The sequence below is a fragment of the Pelophylax lessonae genome (genome assembly GCF_965119305.1).
Source record: "Pelophylax lessonae genome assembly, chromosome: 1".
Lineage (NCBI taxonomy): Eukaryota > Metazoa > Chordata > Amphibia > Anura > Ranidae > Pelophylax > Pelophylax lessonae.
Genome location: NC_138768.1, coordinates 210,371,396 through 210,397,710, shown reverse-complemented (window position 1 = coordinate 210,397,710; position 26,315 = coordinate 210,371,396). Strand labels below are relative to the sequence as shown.

At 43.3% G+C, this 26,315-nt stretch overlaps 1 protein-coding gene across 1 annotated transcript in view; it reads left to right on the top strand.

The window, feature by feature from the left end:
• The window catches only part of OSBP2 (oxysterol binding protein 2), a 426,310-nt gene that overhangs the window by 49,355 nt on the left and 350,640 nt on the right, over positions 1-26,315 (top strand). The window contains exon 2 of the mRNA XM_082273351.1: positions 20,406-20,614. Coding sequence (XP_082129477.1) covers positions 20,406-20,614 — 209 coding nt within the window. The remainder of the gene's footprint in view (positions 1-20,405; positions 20,615-26,315) is intronic.

Below are 26,315 nucleotides of genomic sequence, written 5' to 3'. Positions count from 1 at the left end.
AATCATACAGGATATTTTTAATCTGAATAGCTGGTGGCTAGAGGAGAGGTGTGTGTGTGTGTGTGTGTTTTTTTTAATTATTATTTATTTAACCACTTACCGCATAGTAACGTACCGATACGTCGGTACACTTTGCGGGTTTATACCGGGATGATGCCTCTAGTTAGAGGCATCATCCCGGTACCGTGGTTTGAAGCCGACGGTCGGCTTTCCGTCGGTAACGACCGATGCGGCTCGGGAGCCGCTCGATCGTTACCCGGGGGGGCGGGAGGGGACGTCCCCCCCCCTCCCGCCGCCTTCCGTGGCTTTGCCCGGGGCTCCCGTCCCACCGGAGCCCCGAGCACCCAGCCGGCACGTCCGCCGGCTGGATGGAGTCCCGATGAATGCCGGAAACGGCATCGATCTGGGCTCCGATGACGTAACCCGGAGGCGGCGTCCATGACGTCACTTCCAGGTTACTGTGCTGCAAAAGGCGGCAAATTTAAAAAACGGCTGTATGCAAAAATGCCGTTTTTGGCGTTTTGCATACAGGGAAGTGTAGTGGAGGGGTCTAGGGTCTTTTAGACCCTCGATCCCTCCATAAAGTGTACCTGTCACTACATATTGGTGTCACAAGGGATGTTTACATTGCTTGTGACAGCAATAAAAGTGATCAGATTTTTTTTTTTTTTTTAAAAACCTGTAATAAAGTTTTAAAAAAATAAAAAATAAATAGGAAAAAAAAAATAAAAAATTTCGCTGCGCCAGTCACCGTTAGCTCGCGCACAAAAAAAAATGTATACGCAAGTCGAGCCGCGAATGAAATCGCTGTTCAAACCCCACATGTGAGGTATCGCCGGCGATCGCCAGAGCGTGGGCAATAATTTTAAAAAAAAGCTACACTCTACCTCTAAACTGGTAACCGTTAAATAAATTTAAAGCGTCGCAGATTGAGATCTCTATTGACCGTAGTTTGTCGCCATCCCACGGGGGGGGGGGCGCAATTTTAAACCGTAACATGTTGGGTATCTATTTACTCGGCATGACATCATCTTTCACAATATACAAAAAAAAATGGGCTAACTTTACTGTTTAGTATTTTTTAAATGCTGTGGAATGTGATTTTTAAATTTTTTTCCAAAAAAATGGCGTTTTAAAGACCGCTGCGCAAATACCGCGTGACAAAAAGTTTTGCAATGACCGACATTTTATTCTCCAGAGTCTTTGCTAAACAAATTATACATAATGTTTGGGGGTTCTAAGTAGTTTTCTAGGAAAAAATACTGATTTTAACTTGTAAACAAAAAGTGTCTGAAATAGGGCTGGGGCTTAAGTGGTTAATATGCAACTTGCAGCACCTTTTAATGAAATGTTCCTCATTTATTTTTTTTCTTCTTGGCATCACCAATAGCCATGCAAACTTAATATTTTATCTGTCAGAGTATGTCTAAAAATAAAACTGTCATGTTCCTAGAGGAAAGTGATAGACGAGGATGTATCACAAATTGGTTGACATACAGATCACTTCACATCAAGTGCCTGGCTCCGGCTTTTTGTTTTATGTCATGGCTTGCTCATGTCACTTACTCAAACAAACTGACGCGCTTGAAATGTAGGCTGCTCTGTCTCCATCTGAGACATAAGAGGCTGGAAGACATGACTTATATATACTAGCAGATGAGTTGGGTTGCTGTCTTTTCTAAAATTAGAATGGTCATGAGATTTCTTCTGGCCAGTGACTAACATTTTACTCGAACACTTGCTGTGTTGACAATAAAACCCTAAAGCTGGATCTTGCTGCGTAGTGAATGCTCCCCAAGGTACTGTAGCATCCGGTTCTATTTTTCTGTTTCACACCTCGTGAACGCTGGAGAGCTCTGACATGAACAATGCTTTCTGGTCATCTGTACAACCCACCAGCTGCCACTGCTTGCGTCTCACTATTAGAGGGGCCACCATTCATGATGAGCCCTTTACAAGGCTCAGGATGGGAAATATAGGCAGACAGAGCTGTTGATAACGGAGGAAGGTTGTTAATTGCGTGCCAGTATGCCTCGGTACTCGGGGTTCTTCAGGTGATTTCAAAACATCTGAACAGACATAAGCACACATGAAGGTATCTTTATTACAGAGTAAGGGCTGGTTTTATGTTTAGATTGTTTACTATTATTTTGCTTGTTTACTAGTTTTTACACAATAGAACCATGAATTTAGTATTCCTCATAAAGTTCTGTCCAACTTCATACACTAAGCAGAGGTTATAGTGTACGGCAGTGTATTTCCTAAAGCCAACATACTATATACAGTAAAACCTTGAATTGCAAGCATAATTCGTTCCGGAAACCGGCTTGTAATCCAAAGCACTCCTATATCAAAGTGAATTTACCCATAAAGAATAATGGCAATTTAGAGGATTCCATCCAAAACCATTTATTCATAAAGCCTTCAGTTTATAGTCCATATAAAAAGATTATAGCAATGTGATAACCACAAAATGTCCATCCAAAAATGGCGCCTCCACAAGGGGATTAGAAGCAAAATCCAGCAGGAGCTACAGAGTACAAAAGAGAAGAGAGTGCCTTTAAAGGCTAGTACACACGATAAGAAAATTGGGTGAAAATTTTCGTCCAAAGAATTTTCGTACGATTTTCGTATAGTGTGTACAGAACTTTCTACAGATGATTCAGAATTTTCATACGAAAATTCTCGAAGGAACAAACTCCAAAATTTTTCTCGTACGGAAAAAACTAACAATTTTCGCTTAATGTGTACAATTTTTGTACAAGAAAATCAGAAAAGACTGCGCATGATCAGAAACAATAAACAACAAAAAAAGCCTTTTGTCGTATGAGAATTGTCGTAAGAAAATTCTTTCATCGGTTCCGATTTTGCTGTGAAACAACGAGGAAAATCGAACAATCATTCGCCCGATTTTTCTTATAGTGTATACCCCAATTTAGTGTAGCGATATGGTTACATTTAATGAAGGTACAACATTTAGCAACTCACATGGTTGATGATTAAAACAGGCACATCTAACTATGCAGGCATCCGGGGTAAAACTGTACACATAGACCGTCCTCCCCACCTCCAGCTCTCACCACCGTCAGTCTGCAGTCATAACCGGGAAGTCTACCCTGCAGTAGAACGATCTGAAGACGAGGCTTGAAGCACTCCTGGAACGCAGCGTGGAAAGAATGATGTCTGTGGCAGTGCAGAGGACAATCTATGTCAGGTGTCTTCAAGCTATGGCCCTCCAGTTGTTCAGGAACTACAATTCCCATCATGCCTAGTCATGTCTGTGTCTGTCAGAGTTTTACAATGCCTCAGCTGGAGGGCCGTAGTTTGAGGATCCCTGGTCTATGTGGACAGTTTCACCCCTGATGCCTGCACACTTAGATGTGCCTCTTTTAGTCATCAACCATGTGAGTTGCTAAATATTGTACCTTCATTAAATGTAATCATATTGCTACACTTAGAGGTGCCACTCTTCTCTCTTAGAGCCGGTTCACACTACTCTGACTTGGGACACGACTTGTGTGCCCTCAAGTCGCCCCAAGTCTCTTGTCATCACAAATTCAATGTAAATGAATGAGAGCCTTAATATGCACTACTGAAGTCCCTCCGGCTTCAGAAAAGGTTCCTGTGCTACTTCAAGGCGACCTCTATCTGACTTGTGCACATAGACTTCAATGGGAGTCTCCTCTAAGTCGGATCCTTATCTATTTTCAAGCGACTTGTTATCAGACTTTCCAGGAAGAAGAAAAAGATTAGCCAGGCATTCCCCACAGACAAAGTCGCCTATCATTTAAGTCTCTTCAAAGTAGTGCACAAGTCTCTTCCAAGTCACGCTAAAAAGTCGCTCCTTCATGGGGCGACTTTCTGGTCGCGGAAGTGTGAACCGGCTCTTATACTAATTTGTGACGTGACGCTACTTGTTAATTAAGTCAACATTTATAAAAACAAATTTTGCTTGTCGTGAAAAACACTCTCAGACCAAGTTACTCTCAATCCCAGGTTTTACTGTACTTGCCTATACAAGGTAGAGCTGCACCGAATAGAAATTTTGGTACCGAAAATGCAGGATGCACTTGGCCAAAAAAATTAGTTTTATAAAAAATATATATTTTTATATATAATTGCATTATATTCAACTTTTTAATTAATATCATGAATGTAAATGAATATGAATTTGTCAGCCATTATTGGCACCTTTAGCGCAAGAAAAGCTCAAGAAAAATGTATCCCTTTAAATTCTATGTATGTCTTTACACTGTGCGCTAGGGATTGACCGATTATCGTCAAAGCCGATATATCGAGGGCCGATATGCACTTTCCCCAATATATCGGAATCAGCCACCAAGGTGGCCGATATTACCGATATTTCGGAATGTGCTTGTACCGGAGTGATGCCTGCAGCTAGAGGCATCACCCTGGTACCGGCGTCCATAGGGACGGTCGGCTGTCTCGTAATGACAACCGATGCGGCTGAGAAGCCGCTCGGCTGTCATTACAAGGAGCGTGAGGGAACACTGCTGATTGCCTGATTCTGGTAGCTCCTCAAGCAGAGAGCTGGTGACTTTCAGTCATAGCTCTCTGCTCTGCCCCCTCCTCGCTCTCTGGAGCGCTGAGCTGTGGAGGGGCATGACGGAAAATGGAGCCACAGAGTGCAATAAAGATTGACTATTCCTTGCTTTGTTTAGTTCTAAATAAATGTTTTGCCTGTAGTTTGAGCACCTGAAACTACACACCAGAGGTGGGGGACTTGAGTCACATGACTTAAGTCACCAGTTTGAGGACTTGAGACTTGCTTGACTAAAATTAATAAAAGACTCGACTTGACTTTGGCTTGGTATTCATGACTTGAGATTTGACTTTGACTTGAGACATATGACTCGAAATGACTTTACTTTTTTAAGTTATTAAATATTTGCATTTTCTCAAGATGTGTTAAAGCAAATTTAATGTGCCTGTTATGTTCCTGACACCACAGTCACTTAAAACACCTCAGTGTGTTCTGAATTTTAGGACACTGGCTGTTTAACAATGGAAATACTTAACATGTTTTTAGTGACTGTAGTGTTGAAACAAGGACGGACGAAGGATTTTGAGCTGTTTGGGCATTCAAAGTGTTTCTTTAATATGCCAAGAAAAAAGCACTAAGCAGTTTTGTTAATGTAAAAATTAAACCAAAACTTTCCTGACCACTGACTTTTAACTGATTTAAAGGTGAAAATTGGGGTAGATCAGTATTTTGACTTGATTTGTGACTTGACCACAATAAATGACTTGACTTGACTTGCTTGACTTCTAGCAGGGACTCGACTTGACTTGCTTTTTGCCACAGTAACTTGGGACTTGCTTGAGACTTGAAGGTTAAGACTTGAGACTTGTGACTTGCTTGTGACTTGCACATGTGTGACTTACTCCCATGTCTGCTACACACCAAAATCATAAGTAGATGTGCCCTACGCCTCTGTTGTTTCATCACAAAATTTTCTTTGTCATTGGCTCAAAAGTAACAGATCTCAATGTGCATTTTGTGACGATTTCAGAGGTGTTATCTGCACCAAAATTATTTGTGAGTTTGGCTGTATGACTAAGGCAGTGAAGATAAGAGAGCAAGCGATTGCTCATAGCAATCATACAGCATACTTATTGTGGTCTCTCCCCAAGGCACATGGTATGTAAAATTAAACTTGCTTGGTTGCTTTGGATGATGGATATTCTTTTTATGAATCAGCCTTACCTACTTTTTTTTAATTGCTGTATGAAGGAAGCTGTAATGTAAAAAAGGCTTGCAGAGAAAATCTTGCACATGTTTGGATACACTGACGCCTTAGAGTTCCCTTTTACTGGAACTAAGTGCCCAACCCCAACCCCTGTAAAACAACCCCACACTATAATCCCCCCTCCACCAAATGATTTGGACCAGTGCACACAGCAAGATCAATAAAGACATGGATGAACGAGTTTGGGGTGGAGGAACTTGACTTGCCTCCACAGAGTCCTGATCCCAGCCCGATAGACCACCTTTGGGATAAATTAGAGCAGAGACTGCGAGCCAGGCCTTCTCGTCCAATATTATTGCCTGTCCTCACAAATGTGCTTCTAGAAGAATAGTCAAATGTTCCCATAGACACACTCCTAAACCTTGTGGACAGCCTTCCCAGAAGAGTTGAAGCGAGTAGAGCTGCAAAGGGGGGGGCATCCCAATATTGAACCCTACGGACTAAGACCAGGGTTCGTATGGTCATGAAATTCCTGAAAAAGTCATGGGATTTTGACGTGACACTTTCCAGACCTGGGAAAGTTATGGAAAATGACTAAACCCCACTAAGTTTTGGAAAAGTCATGGAATACTGAGAACTCGCCTCTGTGGAGCAGATGCTTAATGGTTTTATTGACACATATTTTACATTGGTGTAAGTGTCTATAGGACTGGTATGCATCCTTCTGGGTCCACAGTTTGCCCTGAGACTGGCCAGCAGCAGCAGCCGATAGAGGACAACCAATCAGGCAGCGGAAGCACATAGTCACTGGAGGGAGAGCCGGCCGCATGAACATGATGACGCGAGGGGGGGGCCAGTCTCAGGGCAAACCGTGGACCCAGAAGGACGCCTACCAGTCCTATAGACGCTTACACCAATGTAAAATATGTGTCAATAAAATTATTAAGCATCCGCTCCACTGAGTGGCGCCTTTCTGTTAACTCTTTTCTGCCTGTTTGTGGGACTGTGGCTTCGGCCTAAAGAGTAAGCGCATCTTGTGCATCTGACAGTGCCATCCATACCAGTCCGGCTGCACCTTCATGACGGCCTGAACTGCTTTATTCCTGGCAAACAGGAGCACCCATTCAATGTTCTTTCTCTAGTATAGACAAGCGTAAGCGCCGCATTTGTGCATCTGTGCCATCCATACCAGTCCGCCTGCACCTCCATCATGACTGTGGCTTTGGCCTAAAGAGTAAGCGCCGCATGTTGTGCATCTGACTGTGCCATCCGTACCAGTCCGGCTGCACCTCCATCATGACTGCCTGAACTGAAGCTTTATATTATCCCCAAGCAGGAGCGGCCATTAATCTTCTTTCTCCAGTAACAGTATATTGGTCAAATTACAAGTTTTAACTTTTTGGGGGTAACACAGTTTCAGCTAAAGTTAGTGTGTTCACAGTGTAGCAATGCCAGGGAAATGCAGCTTTGAAAATGTATGGCTTCGTCATGAAAAGTATGAGAGGTGGCTGGAGAAAGATCAGGACCTGGGACGTGCTAAATGTACACTGTGTCATAAAACGTTTGACATTTCGAACATGGGAGAGGCAGCGCTGTCTAGCCACGCTAAAGGTGCAAAGCATCAGTCTGCAGCTGCATGCTTGACAGCTTCCAATCCGATCACTGGCTTTTTCACCTGTGCGCCTGAAGTGACACCGGCTGCCAGCTGCGGCAGCGGTGCTTCCATCTCATCCACTGTAAAACAAGGGACCGTTTTGAGTCACCCTGTATCCAGAAACAAAACCCTAACTGCAGAGGTACTGTACACTACAAAGCTTTTTTAGTAAAAATATGCTGGGTGTGACATGGATTTTCTTCTTATTTAACATGTATACATACATTTCATGAAACGTTAAGTCATGAATATTTACGTGAAGTCATAGAAAAGTCATGGAATTTTATTGGTAAAAATGTGTATGAACCCTGTAAGACTGGGATGCCAATAAATTTCATGTGCATGTAATGGCAGGCGGCTCAATAATTTGGACAATATATAGTGTATATACTGTACTATAGGTTTTAGGTGCAGTAATTGTATGTGGCCTTTTCATGAGAATGTTGGGAATCCCTATTGTTCTGGTAGGCTGAGTAACTGTGCCTTCATCGTTATTTTTAGCAATGGAAGAGATGTACGTTGACGAATACTCTAGAGGGACTTTCAATCTGGAGTTTGTTAATTACACTGCAATCTCTTCATTCGATGCAAAAGCAGTTGTGCGCGCTACAGGGTTTTGATATTGTAGCCAACAATGTTGTGGAAATGTTGAATTTTTTTTTTTTTTTTTCTTTTTGTCAGTCAGAAATAATCAGCAACCTATGTTCCATCTGTTCCTTTCTGAGATTTCACATAGACTGAGGAGGCAGGTCTGGGTTAAAGTTGAACACTAATCCAGGCTTTCTTATTGAAGCAAAGGAATCGGGCAACAGAGTAGTGTGCAGAAATAGTGTCGCTTTTTGTGGTTTAAATACCTTCTGAAAGTTTCATGTTATTTAGTGCAGCAAGTTCAAAAATGTTAAAGCCCAACTCCAGCATAATAGTAACTGCTCCCTCCCATGCCCAAACAAGGATGGAAAAAAAAAAACCCTATTCAAATGCCCATTTTACCTATTTGAAGTCATAGTCACCGGACCATCCTTCTCTATTCTTGTTTACTTCCTGGGTTCTTTGGATGTGTACATTACACAGGTACACATCCAGATACCACCTATTGGTGGAGACAACACCTCCAGCATCTGGGTTCTCTCTCGTAGGCTCCAGAGGCAGGAAAACTCACGGGGGTGTTGCGAGGGTCAGTGCCGAAGAAGATAACCAGCAGGGAAAATTGTGTGCTCCTCCAGGGCAGGATATTAATTCTGTTCATAAAGGGAAGGTGTGACTTTCATCCATTATGCTGTAGCATGGCTTAGCAAGAGGTGTTTGGAATCATCCCCGAGGAGTAAGATAATTAATGCTCTATTTTTTTTTTTTTAAATTTCATTTTTTGCCTGGAGTTGGGCTTAAAACAATTCTTGGACTGCCAGAGTGTATTACAAGCAGTAATAGGAGTTGTAATTATAGCGGTTTGTAAAATCACTGCAAATCCTAGGCTACTTGTCCAATTGGCTGTTGAGGGCCAAGCGGCTATTAAGGTATAGTTTAGGCAGAACTACTACAGTACTGCAATTGTAACCTGTACCAGCATGGACTATTAATAGTGTCATTAAATAGCCACATGTTTGGATAAGCAGAACAGCCAGAGTACACAGTGCTTGGATCTGTTTTCTCTTACATTCATTGATGGACACAGCTCTTCTATTTTTAAACATAGTGTTTCTATAGCACCACCTGCAGGAGTAGGACACTAGGCAAAAAGAAGCACAGCACACCCTATGGACAGTCCTAGTTGGTATAAACTTCCTCTGCTAAAGGCAAGCCACAAATTTCTGCCGGGTGTTTAAAGAGCAAGGACCTATTTCTCTGCTGGGACCTGTGGTTCCATAGTCTTCTTTTTCGCTTTTCCTTGATTTTTTTAATTTATTTTTTCCTGCTAAGATCTTCAATCAACAACCAGGCTGGGCAATAGACAGGATAATCTAGGTCCAGTAGTCACCCCAGCCTGGCCACCCAACACATGCAAACCTTTTAGCTGTGCACTGGGTTGGTTGCAAAAGCCCTATCCTGGACCACAGTGTGTAAACATCTCGCAGGGACACCTATGACTGGGTGCCTGCAGTTTGTGTCAGTGTTACTGTGACACTCTGGCCAACTGCCCCCTTCTTCCACACACTTCAGGGGTCCTGAATCTCAAGAAGTCTGCTTTAAACTTAACCAGCAGGCTGCAGTATTTGGGTCTGATCCTTGATTTAGCACAGGCCAAGATGTTTCTCCTAATGGACAAGCTCCAGAAACTACAGGGTGCAGTCTGTCTGCAGGATAACAGCAGATGGTCTTCCCTGTGGTCTTGCATGCAGGCCCTGGGTCCTATGGTGTCCACGTTATGGGGCGGTCCCGTATGTGCGGTACCATACATGGGTCCTCTAGAGGGAAATCTTGGCAGGATGGGACAAATCTCCCCCTTCTATGGATAACCTGATTTGTCTGGATTGATCGACCAAGGGCCTCTCTCCTCTGGTGGTTTCGGTCTCTGGTCTACATGGTGGTCTTCAGTCTACATGCTAGTAAGGCCTTTCTCCCCCTCCACTGGATGGTAGTCACGACTGATACCAGCCTGCCTGGCTAAGGATTTCTTGGTTCAATATCGGCGCAGGGTTGTTGGACACCAACTCGGCTTGGCTTCCTACCAATGTCCTGAAGCTGCGGCCAATCAGACTGTCTGGAACGACGGACAGACCCTGTATTTGAGTTTTATATCTTCTTACACTGCTTTGTGACTATCTGGCTTGCCTATAGTAGATAGGGGGTTTATACCTGCTAGGAATGCCTATCGGTGCTGCTGTGTGTTGTTTGTTTGTTTTTTTTTGTTTTTTGTGCCTAGTGTCCTACCCATGAAGGTAGCCCTATAAAGCCCTATGGTCAAGAATAGAAGAGCTGTGTCTGTCAAACTCCAGAGAAATGGATTTTATGGTGAGTACTAAAAAATAATTATTATTTTTTTTGTTAAGAGTGGGGAAGGATCAGACCCATTTTCTAGTTTGTCTTAATTATGGAGACAGCGATCCAAATTTTTAGTTGTCACAAGAAGTGGTGAAGGTAAATCTTTAAATGGGGATACCCCAATGACAAGTGTCTAAGAGGGTAATTCCCCTTACTGTGGGGAATAAATATATACAGAACCAATGCATGTGCAAATAAATCAATAAAAGATGATTACCACAATACATGACAATATGTTATATAATATGTTATATAAAATATACAAGGAACAGCGGGGAAGTTCGATAGATTTCTTCTACCATACACTAAGTCTGTGGCTGCATTTGGATTGCATTTATTGAGGCAATAGGTGTAATGATATCCTGCACTGAATATCCTAAAAGCTGTCGCAAGCAACCATTTTGTCACGGGCAACCATTTTGTTCAGGACGCCATGACAGTTTACAAAAGACCCTCACTCACACAGCCCCCTCCAGACCTCAATTCTGGAATGCAGAGAGTTTCGACTTCAAACAAGCCGTTATCTGAAAAGATGTCTGGACGGATATCTGTTCTTATACTCAGGCCGGTCGTAAAGCCATAACCGGGCAAAGAAGGATAAAGGCTAATGGGTCGTAAAACAGAGCCATTCAAGAGCTCTGTTAATTGAACACATTCACACACAAATTCATAACTTTAAACACAAGATATGTCTCTAGAAAGTGTATAGTTAAAAGCAAAATAAAATACTGAACGGAACGAGATAATACATGACCACGTTAGCTCCTATGTAAGACAAGCTAGCTGTCAGATGCCTTACGAGTCAGAGGTTACTTTGAGATAGCCTGTGTTTGGTATCTATGGATCTAAAATTTAATGCTGCACAATAATCTATTGGTTTCAAGAAGGCAACTGGTAGATATTGGAAGATAGGAATTATGTTATAAATCTGTCTATACGGGAGGTTCCTTGGTATGGTCGTAAATCGTAGGGCAGCCCATGGCCACTGTGTTTATTGGTCAGGAGCATCTGTTAACACCCCCTGCGGTCTCAGAGAAAAAGAGAGAAGCAGACGGGGGTTGAGAGTTCTCATGGTAACATCAAGAAGGAACATTTGAGAACCGATCACTGGCTCAGCTTCTGAACTCTGATAATACTCAGGACATAGAATTGAGAAGTAAGGATACTTGCATTCAATCTTATTTTTCTAAATTGCTGAATTATGTCGCTATTTCTTTGAAACACCTTTTTCTGTAAATATTTTATTTTCACCAATTTTAACCTTTTTATTATTAAACTTTATTCTGAAAAGTGTTAATCTTGTCCCTAAGCTCTTAATGCAAACTAACAACGAACCTGTGTCTTGAAGAGTGCTACTGTATAGAATAAATCCTCGGAACATTCCTGTCTGTGGTGACCGCGCGTGTTACAGACGATTATTCTAAAGTCATAATTAACTTAGCGGTGGTGGCAGTGAAAGGGTTAATTGCTTAATTAACCCAGTGACCATCGCTCTCAGCCTGCTGGCATCTAGATTGTTGTCCCGCAAGCTGAAAAATCTATGTGCCGGGTGCAGCTGAGAGCGGCATTGTTACGCAAGTGACGGCAGGGTGTGAGATTGGCTGGTCCTTGGTCACGAATTAGTGAGAAGGGCAGGGATCTGATACCCACCACCGTCACAATAGGATCTGATGTTGCTCCATTTCAGGCAACTCTGCATGGCTGGCTCTTCCATGGTCATATTGTCATGTATTGTGGTAATCATCTTTTATTGATTTCTTTGGAGATGCATTGTCTCGCTCTCGCTCTCTCTCTCTCGCTCTCTCTCTCTCGCTCTCTCTCTCTCGCTCTGTCTCTCGCGCGCGCTCTCTCTCTCTCTCTCTTGCTCTCTCTCGCGCGCACTCTCTCTCTCTCTCACTCTCTCTCCCTCGCTCTCTCTCTCCCTCGCTCTCTCTCTCCCTCGCTCTCTCTCTCCCTCGCTCTCTCTCTCCCTCGCTCTCTCTCTCCCTCGCTCTCTCTCTGCCTCGCTCTCTCTCTCTCTCCCTCGCTCTCTCTCTCCCTCGCTCTCTCTCTCCCTCGCTCTCTCTCTCCCTCGCTCTCGCACTCTCTCTCTCGCACTCTCTCTCTCGCACTCTCTCTCTCGCACTCTCTCTCTCGCACTCTCTCTCTCGCACTCTCTCTCTCGCACTCTCTCTCTCGCTCTCTCTCTCTCGTTCTCGCTCGCGCTCTCTCTCTCGCTCTCTCTCTCTCGCTCTCTCTCTCTCGCTCTCTCTCTCTCGCTCTCTCTCTCTCGCTCTCTCTCTCGCTCTCTCTCGCTCTCTCTCTCTCTCTCTCTCTCTCTCGCTCTCTCTTTTTCTCGCTCTCTCTTTTTCTCGCTCTCTCTTTTTCTCGCTCTCTCTTTTTCTCGCTCTCTCTTTTTCTCGCTCTCTCTTTTTCTCGCTCTCTCTTTTTCTCGCTCTCTCTTTTTCTCGCTCTCTCTTTTTCTCGCTCTCTCTTTTCATTAGTAATATACTTCTTTATATTTATATTGCTCTTGACCCACCAACAAAGGGTGGAGCTTTGGGACTTGATCATGTGACCTTTTGGAATATACAAAAGCCCTACCACTCATTCCCCAAACTAGCTCTGATGAAGGGGGAACACCCCGAAACGCGTAAGCTGTTTTTGGAGGTCTACATCCTTCCTTCCACAGCCTGCGGCAGCTGAAGATGCCCAGTAGAGATCCCTGGTGGTCCCTCATTGCTTATTGCCTGTGTTTCATAATCGTTTTGTGAGTATAATGTGTATACATGTCTATTACAATAGTGTTAAAGATAATGCGCTAGGCTGGTGCGCCCTCTGTCCATTTTTCTTTTCTAGTATCTGCTTTGGGTTACCACGACCCGTTGAGAGTGGCAGCACAGCCTGAATTTACTACAATTCGACCTGAATCGCATTTTCAGGATACCAGCCGCAAGGCCACCCCTCAAGCGCAGGAGTCATTTTCTCTGTGGACTGACAACTTATGGGGCCTCCCGGCAATAGGTGATCATGGGGCCCCCCCTGTGTCCTGGCCACACTCAAGCCACAATGCCCACATTACATACGTTGGTCCCTACCCCCTTTTAGCTGCAGCGGCAGCAGCTGAGGATGTACACTTGCTGCGGCAGGAATTATATCATGTGTTGCTTTTGGTGGTTGATTGCGACCCGTTCAAGTGAATAGGACCACTCTGAAACCATGTGCAGTTGCAGCATGCTAGTGTGGGATCCAAGAGATTAAAGTAGGTGATGAGGAGGCAATACAACGCCTCCTTGTCACCTACTTTCGCACTTGGGATGAGGGCAGCAGAGAGGGGGCCCCCTGGCATGAGGGCAGCAGAGAGGGGGCCCCCGGGTTGAGGGCAGCAGAGAGGGGGCCCCTGGGTTGAGGGCAGCAGAGAGGGGGCCCCTGGGGGTTGAAGGCGGCAGAGAGGGGGCCCCTGGGTTGAAGGCGGCAGAGAGGGGGCCCCTGGGTTGAGGGTGGCAGAGGGGGTGGGCCCTGGGATGAGGGCGGCAGAGGGGGAGGGAGGCCCTAGGATGAGGTCAGCAGAGGGGGGGTTCCTGGGATGAGGGCAGCAGAGAGGGGGCCCTAGGATGAGGGCAGCAGAGAGGGGGCCCTAGGATGAGGGCAGCAGAGAGGGGGCCCTAGGATGAGGGCAGCAGAGAGGGGGCCCTAGGATGAGGGCAGCAGAGAGGGGGCCCTAGGATGAGGGCAGCAGAGAAGGGGCCCTAGGATGAGGGTAGCAGAGGGGGGCCCTGGGATAAGGTCAGCAGAGGGGGGAGGGCCCTGGGATAATTTGGGAGAGGGTGTCAAGAGGATATGTGCTGGGGGGATGCTTTTGGAGTGGATAGGATTTGTGCTAGCACAAGTCCTCTCCCCTCCAAAAGCACCCACTCCCTAGCACATATCTTCTTGCACCCTCTCTCCTATCACTTCTGCTTGTTTGCATCCTAGTTACCTGCCCACCCCACCCTGCCCTTTCTGCTTACTTTGTCTCCCTCCTATCCATAAACCGGGGCGTCACAAGGGGGGTGCGGGGGGAGCGGACCACACCAGGGTGTCCATCGGGGGAGGGTGACACCAGTGGCGTAGCGTGGGGTGTGCGCGCCCGTGTGTCACTCCTGCCCGTTCTCCTAATTTTTTTTCCACTGTGCCCTGCCCTGTTATTGGGCAAATAGGGTCATGTGTGGCAGGGGGGCTGGCCTGTCCGTGATCGCAGGTGGCACATGCGCACGGGAGTCCCGCCTCGGCGCCTCCAGCATCTTCTCCTCCTCCTCTCCTCCGGGTGGCACATGCAGCGTGCACGGGAGTCCTGCCTCCGGCTTGCTGTGAACCTCCTCCACCATCTTCTTCTCCTCCTCCTCTCCTGGCTGGATCTCAGGTACGTCCCAATCTAGCAGTGTGTCAGAGGCAGCAGCCAGAGAGATAGACAGACAGGGTGAGTTAGGGTCAGAGTTAAGGTGAGTTAGGACAGAGCAATTAGGGTCATGCTGTGTAGTGATCAGTATAGGAATATTGTAGGTAACATAGTGTAGTGGTCAGTGTAGTATAGTGGGTAGTATAGTGGACAGTGTAGTGGGTAGTATAATGTAGTGGAAAGTGTAATGTAGTGGGTAGTGGACAGTGTAGTGGGTAGTGTAATGTAGTGGGTAGTGGACAGTGTCGTGGTCAGTGTAGTGTAGTGGACAGTGTCATGGACAGTGTAGTGTAGTGTAGTGGACAATGTTGTGGTCAGTGTAGTGTCGTGGTCAGTGTAGTGTCGTGGACAGTGTAGTGTCGTGGACAGTGTAGTGTCGTGGACAGTGTAGTGTCGTGGACAGTGTAGTGTCGTGGACAGTGTAGTGTCGTGGACAGTGTAGTGTACTACTGCACTGACACTACACTACTACACTGACCACTACACTACATTACATTTAGTGTTATATGGGAGCTATGATTTACAAGTTACATTAGTAAAAAAAAAAATAAAAATATTAAAAGGGGTTGGGGTGACACCGTGAGTTACCGCAACGGGTGACATCAACCCTAGTGACGCCACTGCATAAACTACGGTATCAAGAGATGCGGGGAAGGTGTCCTGAATGGCCGACACTAGCGAGCCCCTGGCAGGCAAGTTACTGGAGCTCAATGCTGGAACTTGTCCTGGAGGTCCGTCAGAGGGTCCACATGGCTGTTTGTAAGAGAGCTGGGGTGCCTGGAGCATCCAGGAAGGAAGTCTGTGCACCCCAACTTGGATCTCACGGGAGGAAGTAATTTGACCTCCAGGACAGCGGTATCCCTGAGGATGATCACGCTTCTATAAAAGCGTGATTTGCCTTACCTGTTGTTCTTGATGTTATTTAATAAAAACCTATGTTCTAATACTACACTTGGGGGCGCCTCCCCCTCCCTTCCTTCTGGCATAATGTTTTTTTTTTTTTTTCTTTTATATCTATACAAAAAATTTTGCCTTTCATTTTTAATTTAAACTGAATGTGTTGTTTTACAATCACTTTAACCACTTCAGGCCCGGAAAGTTTTGCCCCCTTAATGACCAGGCTATTGTTTGGTATTCGGCACTGCGTTACTTTAACTGACAATTGCACGTACCCTAATAAAATTTATGTCCTTTTTTTTTTTTCTCTCACAAATAGAGCTTTCTTTTGGTGGGATTTGATCACTTGTGCGATTTTTTTTTTTTTTTTTTTTTTTGCTATAAACAAAAAAGCAACATTCCCAATAAAAAAAAAAAAAAAAAAATTCAAAAACTATTTTTTTCATAATCTTAGGCCAATTTGTATTCTGCTACATATTTTTGGTAAAAAAAAAATCCCAATAAGCGTATTTTGATTGGTTTGTGCAAAAGTTATTGCCTCTACGAACTAGGGAAAGATTTGTCATTTTTATTTATTTATTTTTTACTAGTAATGGCGGTGATCTACGATTTTTAACACATCTGCGACATTGCGGCGGACAGTACGGACCCCTACCTGACATTTTTGACACTTTTTTTTGGGGCTAAAAATATGCACTGTTACTGTAATAATGACACTGGCAGGGAAGGGGTTAACCCAGGGGCGATCAAAGGGTTAAGTGTGAGCCTAGGGGGTGTTTTCTAACTGTGAAGGGAATGGGCTTGTGGAATCAACACAGAGACCTGTGATCCTATATAGGAGGAACACAGGTGCTCTGTGTTCACTCCAGAGAGAACAACGGTCTGCTGTGTTTACAACAGCAGACCATTGTTCTCTCTCTCCACGGGAAGTGAACGCGGGTGCCCGGCGGCAATTGCAGCCGCTGGCCCTGTGGATCATCTTCCCTGCTGCCTAATGGGGGATGCTCCCGCGAACCGACGTATAGGTATGTCGGTTTGCACACCAGAGTCAGCCTGCCGCAGTATATCTGCGGCGGTCGGCAAGTGGTTAAAAAAAAAAGACTAAACAGTAAAGTTAGCTACATTTTTTTTTTTTTTTGTATGATGTGAAAGATGATGTTATGCCAAGAATCGTGATCTTTATTCTAAGCAAAATGTGATTTCTTATTTTATATGGAATCGTGCAGCTCTAGCGACACGGCCCAATAGCAATATCACAAATCGAAATCTTCTAACAATTCAGGCAGAAGCATACAATGCATACAATACAGCTCTTATGGTGTAGGCACATGAGTACCTGTGCACACTCAAAAGAAGTATACCCCTCCTTTTTTTTTTTTTTCTTCTCCAACGGGAAAAAAGTTGATTCTTTCCCCTCACCCCCCCCCCCCCCCCCCCCCAAGCTCAGGGCTTCGTAGCCTGCCCTGAAATGTAAAGTGTTGGCTGATGTTGTATGCTATGGGGAGCTGTGAAACGCTCTTGGATTCTCCCCGATTTGGGTCTAGCAGACATTTGCTAGGTGCAAGCACTGTCATAGGGAGAAGGTTGCATGCCACCCAAACCTGGAAACATCAGTATTTAGGAACAGTGTGGAAGTACTGGTAAGGTGAATATTACTGGTGCAGGAGGACCCCTTTACAAAGGAACTGTCATTTTTTTGTCCTGAAAGGGCAAGGAGTCTGCGTCTATTTAGATACTAGAGAAATCATGACAAAGGGGTAGAGTCAGCACAAAAATGCATCATTTTATCTTTGCAGCTTCTTACTGATTCTTTGCCCATTGGCCACAGCGTAGTGTACCTGCGGTTTCTGTGCAGGTTAGCTCTGCTTTCCCATGGATTTTAATTGCATCCTGTGGTTTTGGTGCTTTTTCTGAAAGCGTACCAAAACCGTGAGACATAGTAGAAGTTTATGGGAGAGTTCAGCTAACCTGAATGAAAACCATGGGTACACTGCGCTGCGGCCAAAGGGCAGTGAGATCGGTGTGAAAGCGCCCTTTGTCTAGGTCAGTTCAATGTATAAATAATGTCCTGTATTTAACATGATATTGCGATTCAAGTTTAGTTGAATATATGTATGAGTTCAGTTCTTTGCTTAGTAAGGGATTTTTAAAATAAATAAATTAAAAAAAAAAAAAAAAAGGATGTGTAATAATAAATACTTTTCGATATTATTTTATTTTTTTATTGCTTTTATTATTACAATATAGTTAAAACTGCAGAGTATGAGGTTAGGCCAGGCCTGATCGTGTATCACATCAGTGGTTCTCCATGAACTTACTGCTGCATGAAAATAGCTGACTGGCCTGTGCTTTGTCACAATGTCCTTTGTTCAGCATTGCTCATTTCTCCCACTCAGCGTCATAAACTCCTCATGCGAAGATATCCCTCTGATATCCAGTGTAGGTCATGTCTCTTGAATGATGCTGCTGTGAGAAAAAGGAACCAATTTCCTACTAAAGTACAACAAATGAGGTACCCTGAATGGCCACCGCTGAACCGAAGCATAAAAACTTTCAATGGGGAGATTGTTGTTGGGTTTTAATAGAATAGGGATTCTTCCAGGTGTTCATCATTTCTCCACATACGTCACCCCCAACCCTAGTAATGGAAAAAACACAGCTGGATTACATGGAACATTAACAATAATCTACATAATAAAATGAGCACTCTTGGTAAAGTGTTTGCTTCCCAGCATACTGAATTACGGAAATACTGCATTGGAGAGAACAGTGGTTGAATGTAGCAGATATTATTGCCGTGACTTTTTGCAGTGAGTGCTGTTGACAGGTCTAGTTATCTTACAATTTGTAGAGCACTTTAAATGAGCACCATGAGAGAAGTTGGATCATTGTCTACACATCCAACCCTGCCTTCTGATGTCTATGGATGGCCATAGTCCTATGTAAATGCGCAAAATAAAGCCGAAGGCTGAATAAAGGCCTGTGTATTTAAATCAATTTTGGAGTGATTTGTGTATTACAGATTTTTACAGTGGTCCAATGTGAAACCTTGCATTATTACCTTTTGTGTCACTTGACTGTCCCTTTTTAGATTGAAAGCTCTAATAAGCCGGGCCCTCCTGTATTGTGTTGTAACACTACTGACGTTGTAAAGCGCTGCGCAGACTGCTGGCGCTATATAAATCCTGTATTATAATAATCTGTGTAGGTATTTAATGTAATAAAGACCAGCCATTGCTGTTCTCTCACCTTGTACAGGGTAACAGGCCTCGTATCGGCCACCTCCTGTAGTAAGAGGCCTGTAGTGGGTGGGCCTGCTGGGTCCCTCTCTGCACAGGCTATACACAGCACAGTGATGATGTTACTTCTACATTTGCCAGGTAATACCTAGGTTTGCAAAGGCATTTGGCGCATACGAAGTGGATTTAATCCAGGCATGTCCAACCTGCGGCCCGGGGGCCGCATGCGGCCCAGAACCGCAGGCAACGCGGCCCACTGCCCCCTGACAATTTTTATTTTTTTTTGCTGGGGAGGAAGAACATCGAGTCGGGGGGCACGGCCACAGAGGCTGCCTCGGAGGGGGTCATCCACTAGTTGTGTTAAATAAGTGCTGGTGGGGAGGGGCACGGTAGCACGGGAAGGGCCCGGCAGCATTTTATTACTTATATACCTTAACTATAGTATATATTTTATATGCGGCCCGAGAAAATTTCTCTACACTCAATGTGGCCCAGAGAAGCCAAAAGGTTGGACACCCATGATTTAATCCCTTGGAGGCTATTGAGATATATATATATATATATATATATATATTGTAATGACAAGGTTGTGCCCAGACTTCAGTTAGCCACTTAAATGCCAAACTTTAAATATAATAGAGCAATATTGTTCTGTTGTAAACGAGTGCTAGTGGTGGATGATTTTTATTTATTTTTTCTTTGGAATCTTTATTTGCTTTGCTTTTCGTTCCCGTTCATATTAGGTCGCTCCGACTTAGGGGGCGACCTGTGAAGTCGCGTGCAGCGCGACTTCGGTGCGACTTCCACGGACTTCACATAATGGAAGTCAATGCAATTGAAAAGCAAGGGGGATAAATGAAAGTGTGTGGAAAACAGGCCTTGCAACTTCCGCATGCATTTGCAAATGTGTGTTAAATAAACTCCTGTTTTAACCTACATTGTTAGACAGGTTTATTTGGTTTGTTAGCAGACTGGTGGGTAAGTATTTCAAACTAGGGACCGGCTCTTTTCCACACACCTTCAGTTATCCCCCTTGCTTTTCAATTGACTATATACAGGGATGGAGACACTGAGCAGTGCTCGCCAGTGTCTCACTTAAAGTCCCAAAATTACCCATTTCTTGGAAGTCAATGCAAGTCGCCTCCAGGTCGCCCCAAAGTAGTACAGGACCCTTTTTCTACGTCGGAGCGACTTGTGTCGCTCCTATTAGAACGGCTCCTGTACTACACAGTGGGAGCTGACCAAGTCGTACCAGTGTGAATGGAGCCTTCAAGTAAACTATTTTGTAAATGAACTCCTACTAAGAACAGTCTCATGGGTGCATGCATTATATTTTCATTGTGATCTAATGCAAATTAACAGTTGTGTTATAAAATATTTCAAAATATATACTTTCCAACACATTTTATTTAAATTTGAACAAAGTACAGTACGTATTACTGCAATTTTTAAACTATAATGAAAAATGATAAAATATATTGTTATAGTTAATACTTTGTCTTCCTTAGGACACAGGCTGAGATGGCCCACACGTGTCGGGGAACCATTAATCTGTCTACAGCTCACATTGACACAGAAGACTCCTGTAACATTGTCCTTTCCAATGGTGGGCGAACGTACCATCTCAAGGCAAGCTGTGAAGTGGAAAGGCAGAGATGGGTCACTGCTTTGGAGCTGGCCAAAGCCAAGGCTATCCGCATGATGAACAACCAGTCAGGTAGAGTCCCTCACGGAGTTTAGAAGAAAATCGCAGATCCTAGTTTCCATTATGTGTTTTTTTACCCGGGGACTTGTTCATGCTAGAGGCATTATCCTGCATATTGCACAGGTGAAATGTGTGATCATGAGAAAAGTCATTATTGTCTATAGAGTAAATTCACACTAATACATTGCATTAGGGAAAAAATCCTGCATGCTGCAATTTGGGTGACCTGCAATTTTCTATTAAATGCATGTCAACACAATGCACATGAATGCAATAATTCTAGTGTGAACAAGCCCTGTAGTAAATTTCCTTTAGACTCTTCCCCATAAAAGCAGGCTGACATGAACGAACATTAAACCTTCCCACAGGGCAGCAGATATTCCAATTGATGCAAAAACCTGCAGGGTCCGCTTTTATTTGACATAGCAGGTTTGTCTGTGCAGATGGGAGGATAGAGGAAAGGACAACATTCTTTAAACATGCACCTGACGGCTATATTTAGTATGTCAAAATGACAAAATAAATACGTTTTTCGATCGTATTTTATTTGTTAATCTCAGTATTAAACATACAAAAAAAAATATATGAAATGTAGCATATAAATATTTTATATACCACTTACAACCAGCAGTGCAGTAACTATTGACTCCGCCATCCCAAAGACCAGCTTTACAAACCCCAGTTGCAAGTTTCAGGTCTTGTGACAATGATAATGATTATTGGAGCAAGTGGACAAATCATTCCACAGACTTCCTCTAACATGTTTTGAACCTTACTGAGCGTTTTAGAGTCCCACTAGGGGGCGATCCTGGGGAATACAGCCTGTGGTGTGCTTTCTTTCTTGGTACAGAATGGAGCAGGGGTCTGCAGCTCTACTATTTTGCATTTAATTTGCAAACCGCAGGTAGGATTCTGTGCAAGGCCAATTCTTTGTAAATTCTCTTCTTTTCAGGCAGCTTCTATGCTACAGATAGACCTGAATGACTCAGAGGAAGGGCACACTCTGGTAGCAAAGATGGCAATATCTTGTGGATTCACATAGTATGGCAGAAAGCATAGGATTGGTTCTCACCTCTGCCAAGTCCTTCACCAATGGAGAGAGTAGTTCATGCGCTGGTGGGGCATTTTGGTGTGCCTGACCTAATGGTGTAAGTTGATTTTGGGCTGTGAGTGCTCTTTGATTTCTTTTGCTTCTCCTGATGGGCATCACTGTTCTGTAAGCAAACGTGAGCATTTTTTTAGGCAACAATGGCTTACCTTCGCAGAGTCAGGGGAAATTCATACACAATGGAGAGCTGCTGGAGAGGTAAACCGCAGCCGTTTCCTCTCTGGTAGAGGGCAGTGTGGAGCACGATTCAGTTTAGCTTCACACAGCTCCCCCCCCCCTTTTTTTTTTTTCTCACTGAACTTTATTTAAAGTGTACAATAGTACACTTCAATCATGTCCCTGTACAATGCTGCTGTACAGTGCCATGTGGTTCTGTACAATGCGCCGCAATAAAATGCAGCATGTCTGCATTTTGTTGAAGTGTGAATTTGACACATAAACAATTGTTTTCTGTGTGTCCTTGTGGTGACAGGCATTTTACAATCCAGTAAAACGCCTGCCACACACATACCTCTGTTGTGCTTCATCAGCTTGACATTAAGCATAACAGATGACAGAGAGGTAGAAACAAAGAAATCTTTTAGTACTTCAAAGTAGAATAAAAAAATTCTAGTTTTGTTACTTGATCAATATTTAATTCCTTGTCTACCAAGGTACATTTAGAAATGTCCTTGAGTTAAACAGTTGGTACTCAAATGAAAAAAGGGTGCTGCACTAGTTGAAAAAAAAGTGCAAATACCAAAGTGAATCGCAAACATATAACACACTACCAGTGTTCAATGTGAAAATCCCAAAAAGTGCAATAATTCAAAAGAGGTGTGTATATAAATGATTATGCTTCAGAAAAAAAGTCCAAAAATTCTGCATTAAAAAGTGGCAATAAGTACAATAATGTGCAAACACAATCATAAACGTAATAAAAGTGGTGAGTTAATAAACATGCTAAAAAGGGATAAAGTCAATTATATAACATCATATCGCAACTTCTCCCTTCACCATTTGATAGATATAAAGTAATTCTACAACTACGGTGTCACCTCAGTGCACTCGGGTAGCTCACCTTACTGCAGTAAGGTAACAGCTTAAATAATTGCTCTTTGGTGTAAATCTTTCACTCTCAGCGAATCTCTAGGGTATGTGTCACTTCTGCGGTCCTCCTCCCTTGTTCTTTAGTATATTCCATAATATATATATATATATATATATATATATATATATATATATATACAGAACTCACCCAAGCTCTACTGTCATGTGAATGATAAGACTCCATAGCATGTACACCATAGCATATGTGGATAAAAATTGGGACTTCATAGCGCATTACCATTTAAAAAATGTATGAATAGCAACTGAATACTCACATGTAAAAACAATATGCCATCTAAACATCCACGAGGGCCGAGCTCGTCTAGACGTCACTTCCGGTATGCCTCTGCCCTACGTGTTACGTCAGACACGTGACTTCATCAGTAAGCAGTAAGGTGAGCGGCCTGAGAGCACCGAGGTGACACCGTAGTTGAAGTATTACTTTATATCTATCACATGGCGAAGGGAAAAGTTGTGATATGATGTTTTATATAATTTACTTTTTTATCCCTTTTTAGCACGTTTATTTATTAACTCCCCACTTTTATTACGATTATGATTGTGTTTGCACATTGATTTACTTATTGCTACTTATTTATGCAGAATAGTTGGACTTTTTTGAAGCATACTCCTTTATATACACACCTCCTTTTTTTTTTTTTTTTTTTATACACACCTCTTTTGATAATTGCACTTATTGGCATCTTTACATTTAACACTGGTAGTCAGGGCCGCTGATAGGGGGGGACCACCAGCCCTCTTGTAGGGGGCCCGAGCACACAGGGGGGCCCACACAGAGTGGGGGATTAGTGATGGACAACAAAGACAGAAATCTTCCTCCAGCACCTGAATCTGATCTGTCCCTCTCCCTGCTATCAGCTTTTATCTGTTGAGAAAGAGACAGTTGTCCCTCACTAATCCCCCTCCCTCCCAGCACTTATCTCTGCTCAGGAGTTTATTTGTAAATTGTTTGTTTCTCTCTCTCTGTCTCTCTGATCACTGAGCTCCAACTGCCCAGCCTGTATATTTTTCTCATATCATCTTCTTTTTTATTTAACATAGGTTTTTTTTTTAGATTTAGCAGGAATTATGCGAGTTATGTTATATTTGTGTCTGATAATAGTGATTTTGTTGTAATTTTAGCTAAATATATCTTTAATATTTTCTTGAGGGGGCCCTGCCAGGTAGTCTGTACGGGGCCCCGCGATTTCTAACAGCAGCCCTGCTGGTAGTGCGTTATATGTTTGAGATTCACTTTGGTATTTGCACAGTTTTAACTAGCGCAGCACCCTTTTTTCATTTGATATAGTCTACATAGCCCAGGGGTTAGCTATATTGGTGTTAGTTGCTTGCTAGCCCCTTTCATTTATTTTCATAGTTTTTCACAAGTGATAGCATGAGAGCCTTTACCACTTAAACAGTTGGTACTGTTTTTTTTTTTTTTTTCTCAGCAGGTTTCCGGCTTTTAAGTAAAAGTTATCCATGCGGCTGTAGAGCTGTCCAATCAATTTTACAGGTTTGTGAAGTTCTGCACCCCCCTGACGTGGTTCCCAGATTCCTATGCTCATCTGGGGATCCCGGGACCACAGGAAATCCTGTCAGGATTGAGATTGGCAGGAGATTGAGGAACATTTCTATGCTCAGAGCTAACAGAAGTCTGTCTGAAATGCTGGGTAAACGGCTGATGAAGCACAATCCTGTGCTTTCTTAGTTGGAGTGGAGGGCAGCGGAGGCATTAGGGGTCTATGCTTACATAAAGAGAACCTCCTACCGATCAATGCTTTACATAGTTTGTTAGCCCCCCTGTTAAAAAAAAAAGTTAAATAAAACCATAATAAAAATAGCAAACATGTTTTAAAATCAATCCTGTCCCCAAAGGCATACAAGTGTGTGCAAATGCAAATGCATATATAGAGCATGCACACAAGTAAACAGTGATTGCACAACATATATTGGGTATTGTCCCAAAATGTTGAAGTGAGATCAATAAATCTAGGTCCGTCGTGCATGGTTAGCTCCAAGCTGATTACCTGTTAAGGCTTTAAAAGAATTGCTTTAGGACACGGGCAAGTATAATTGTATGACTTGACACGTTTGGTATCTATTTTTTTATATTTTATTAAAAAATTGGATATTGTGTTGTGCTACCTCCTTATAGTTCTTGGGGGTTCTCATCTTTTCAACTCCTTCATCATAGTAGTAAGATGGGACAAAGCCATGTAAAGAAGTGGGAATTTCTCTGGCACACTTCTGTTATAAATATGACCCACAGGTATGTTACCTAAAGGGAGGCATGGTTGTAGGACCTCATCATCATACAGTTTTGCTATGGTGTATTGTGACAGCATGGTGGGTTTTTGTTGTGTTTTTTTCTTTTTAATACATTTAAAATAACCATATAATATTTAAAAAAAAGAAAAAACAAACAATCCAGAAAGTCATGTTTGACTGACACCGGGTCCTCCTCCAAAAGAAAATAAACCTTCACTGGTTGATTTATACATTTTGTGGCTTCCAGTTGCAGTATAAATAATACTTAATGATCTAATTTTCAAAAAAAGAAGAAAGTAGAACTATACAGTTGACATTAGGACAAGTTAGGAACACATATGGCACTTTTCCACTGCAAGTACCGGCTAGTACCGGCTCGGCTCTACTCGGCCCTGCTTGGCCCGGTTTGCTTTTCCACTGCGGTACCGCATGGTATAGTGTCGGAACGGTTCGGTACGGTACGGTATAGGTTTGCTTTTCCACTAAAGTAGTACTAAAGTTAAGTGGGTGGGATAACAACGGGGTGGGTGTGATTCTCTGACCAATCAGTGGCTAGTAGTGACTGCATGCAAAGGATTGTGGGATATGGTACCAGTTTGGTACCTGTTGGAACCACAATCGAGTAGGTACTGTTTTTTCAGAGCCATACCGTACCGTACCGTTCGGTTCCATGCAGTGGAAAAGCAAACCTATACCGTACCGTACCGAACCGTTCCGACCCTATACCATGCGGTACCGCAGTGGAAAAGCACAAAAGCGTGCCGAGCCGGTACGGTTCTATGCAGTGGAAAAGCGCCAATACACACCTTTTTATTTCTCCGGTTTTCCCTTTGAATTCAGTTATGAAAAACCTAATTTAAAAAATGTACTTGTGATACATGTAGCAATACTGTCTAGTTGTTAACAAATGTTTATAATTTAGGCTGTCATCTGCTAACTCTAATAGAGGGAAGTATCCTGAAAATATCCTGTCCTGCTGCAAAGCAGCAGCATGTAGAGGACGGGTTAACATATTCTAGTGGCGCTCTGTCCTTGACGGACTAGAACAAAGAGCTGAATTGCACTGAAACAGAAATAGCTTTGTCACTCTAGCCCCTTTTTTGTCTTTTTGATAATTGTGAGGATATAATTTCCTTGCGTAATGATAAAGGCAATTTGTTCATATGACAGTTCCCATAACCAAATTGTCATTGGCAAGGTTAATTTGGGCACTGAAAATCCAATTTGCAGCATGTCACTTTTTTT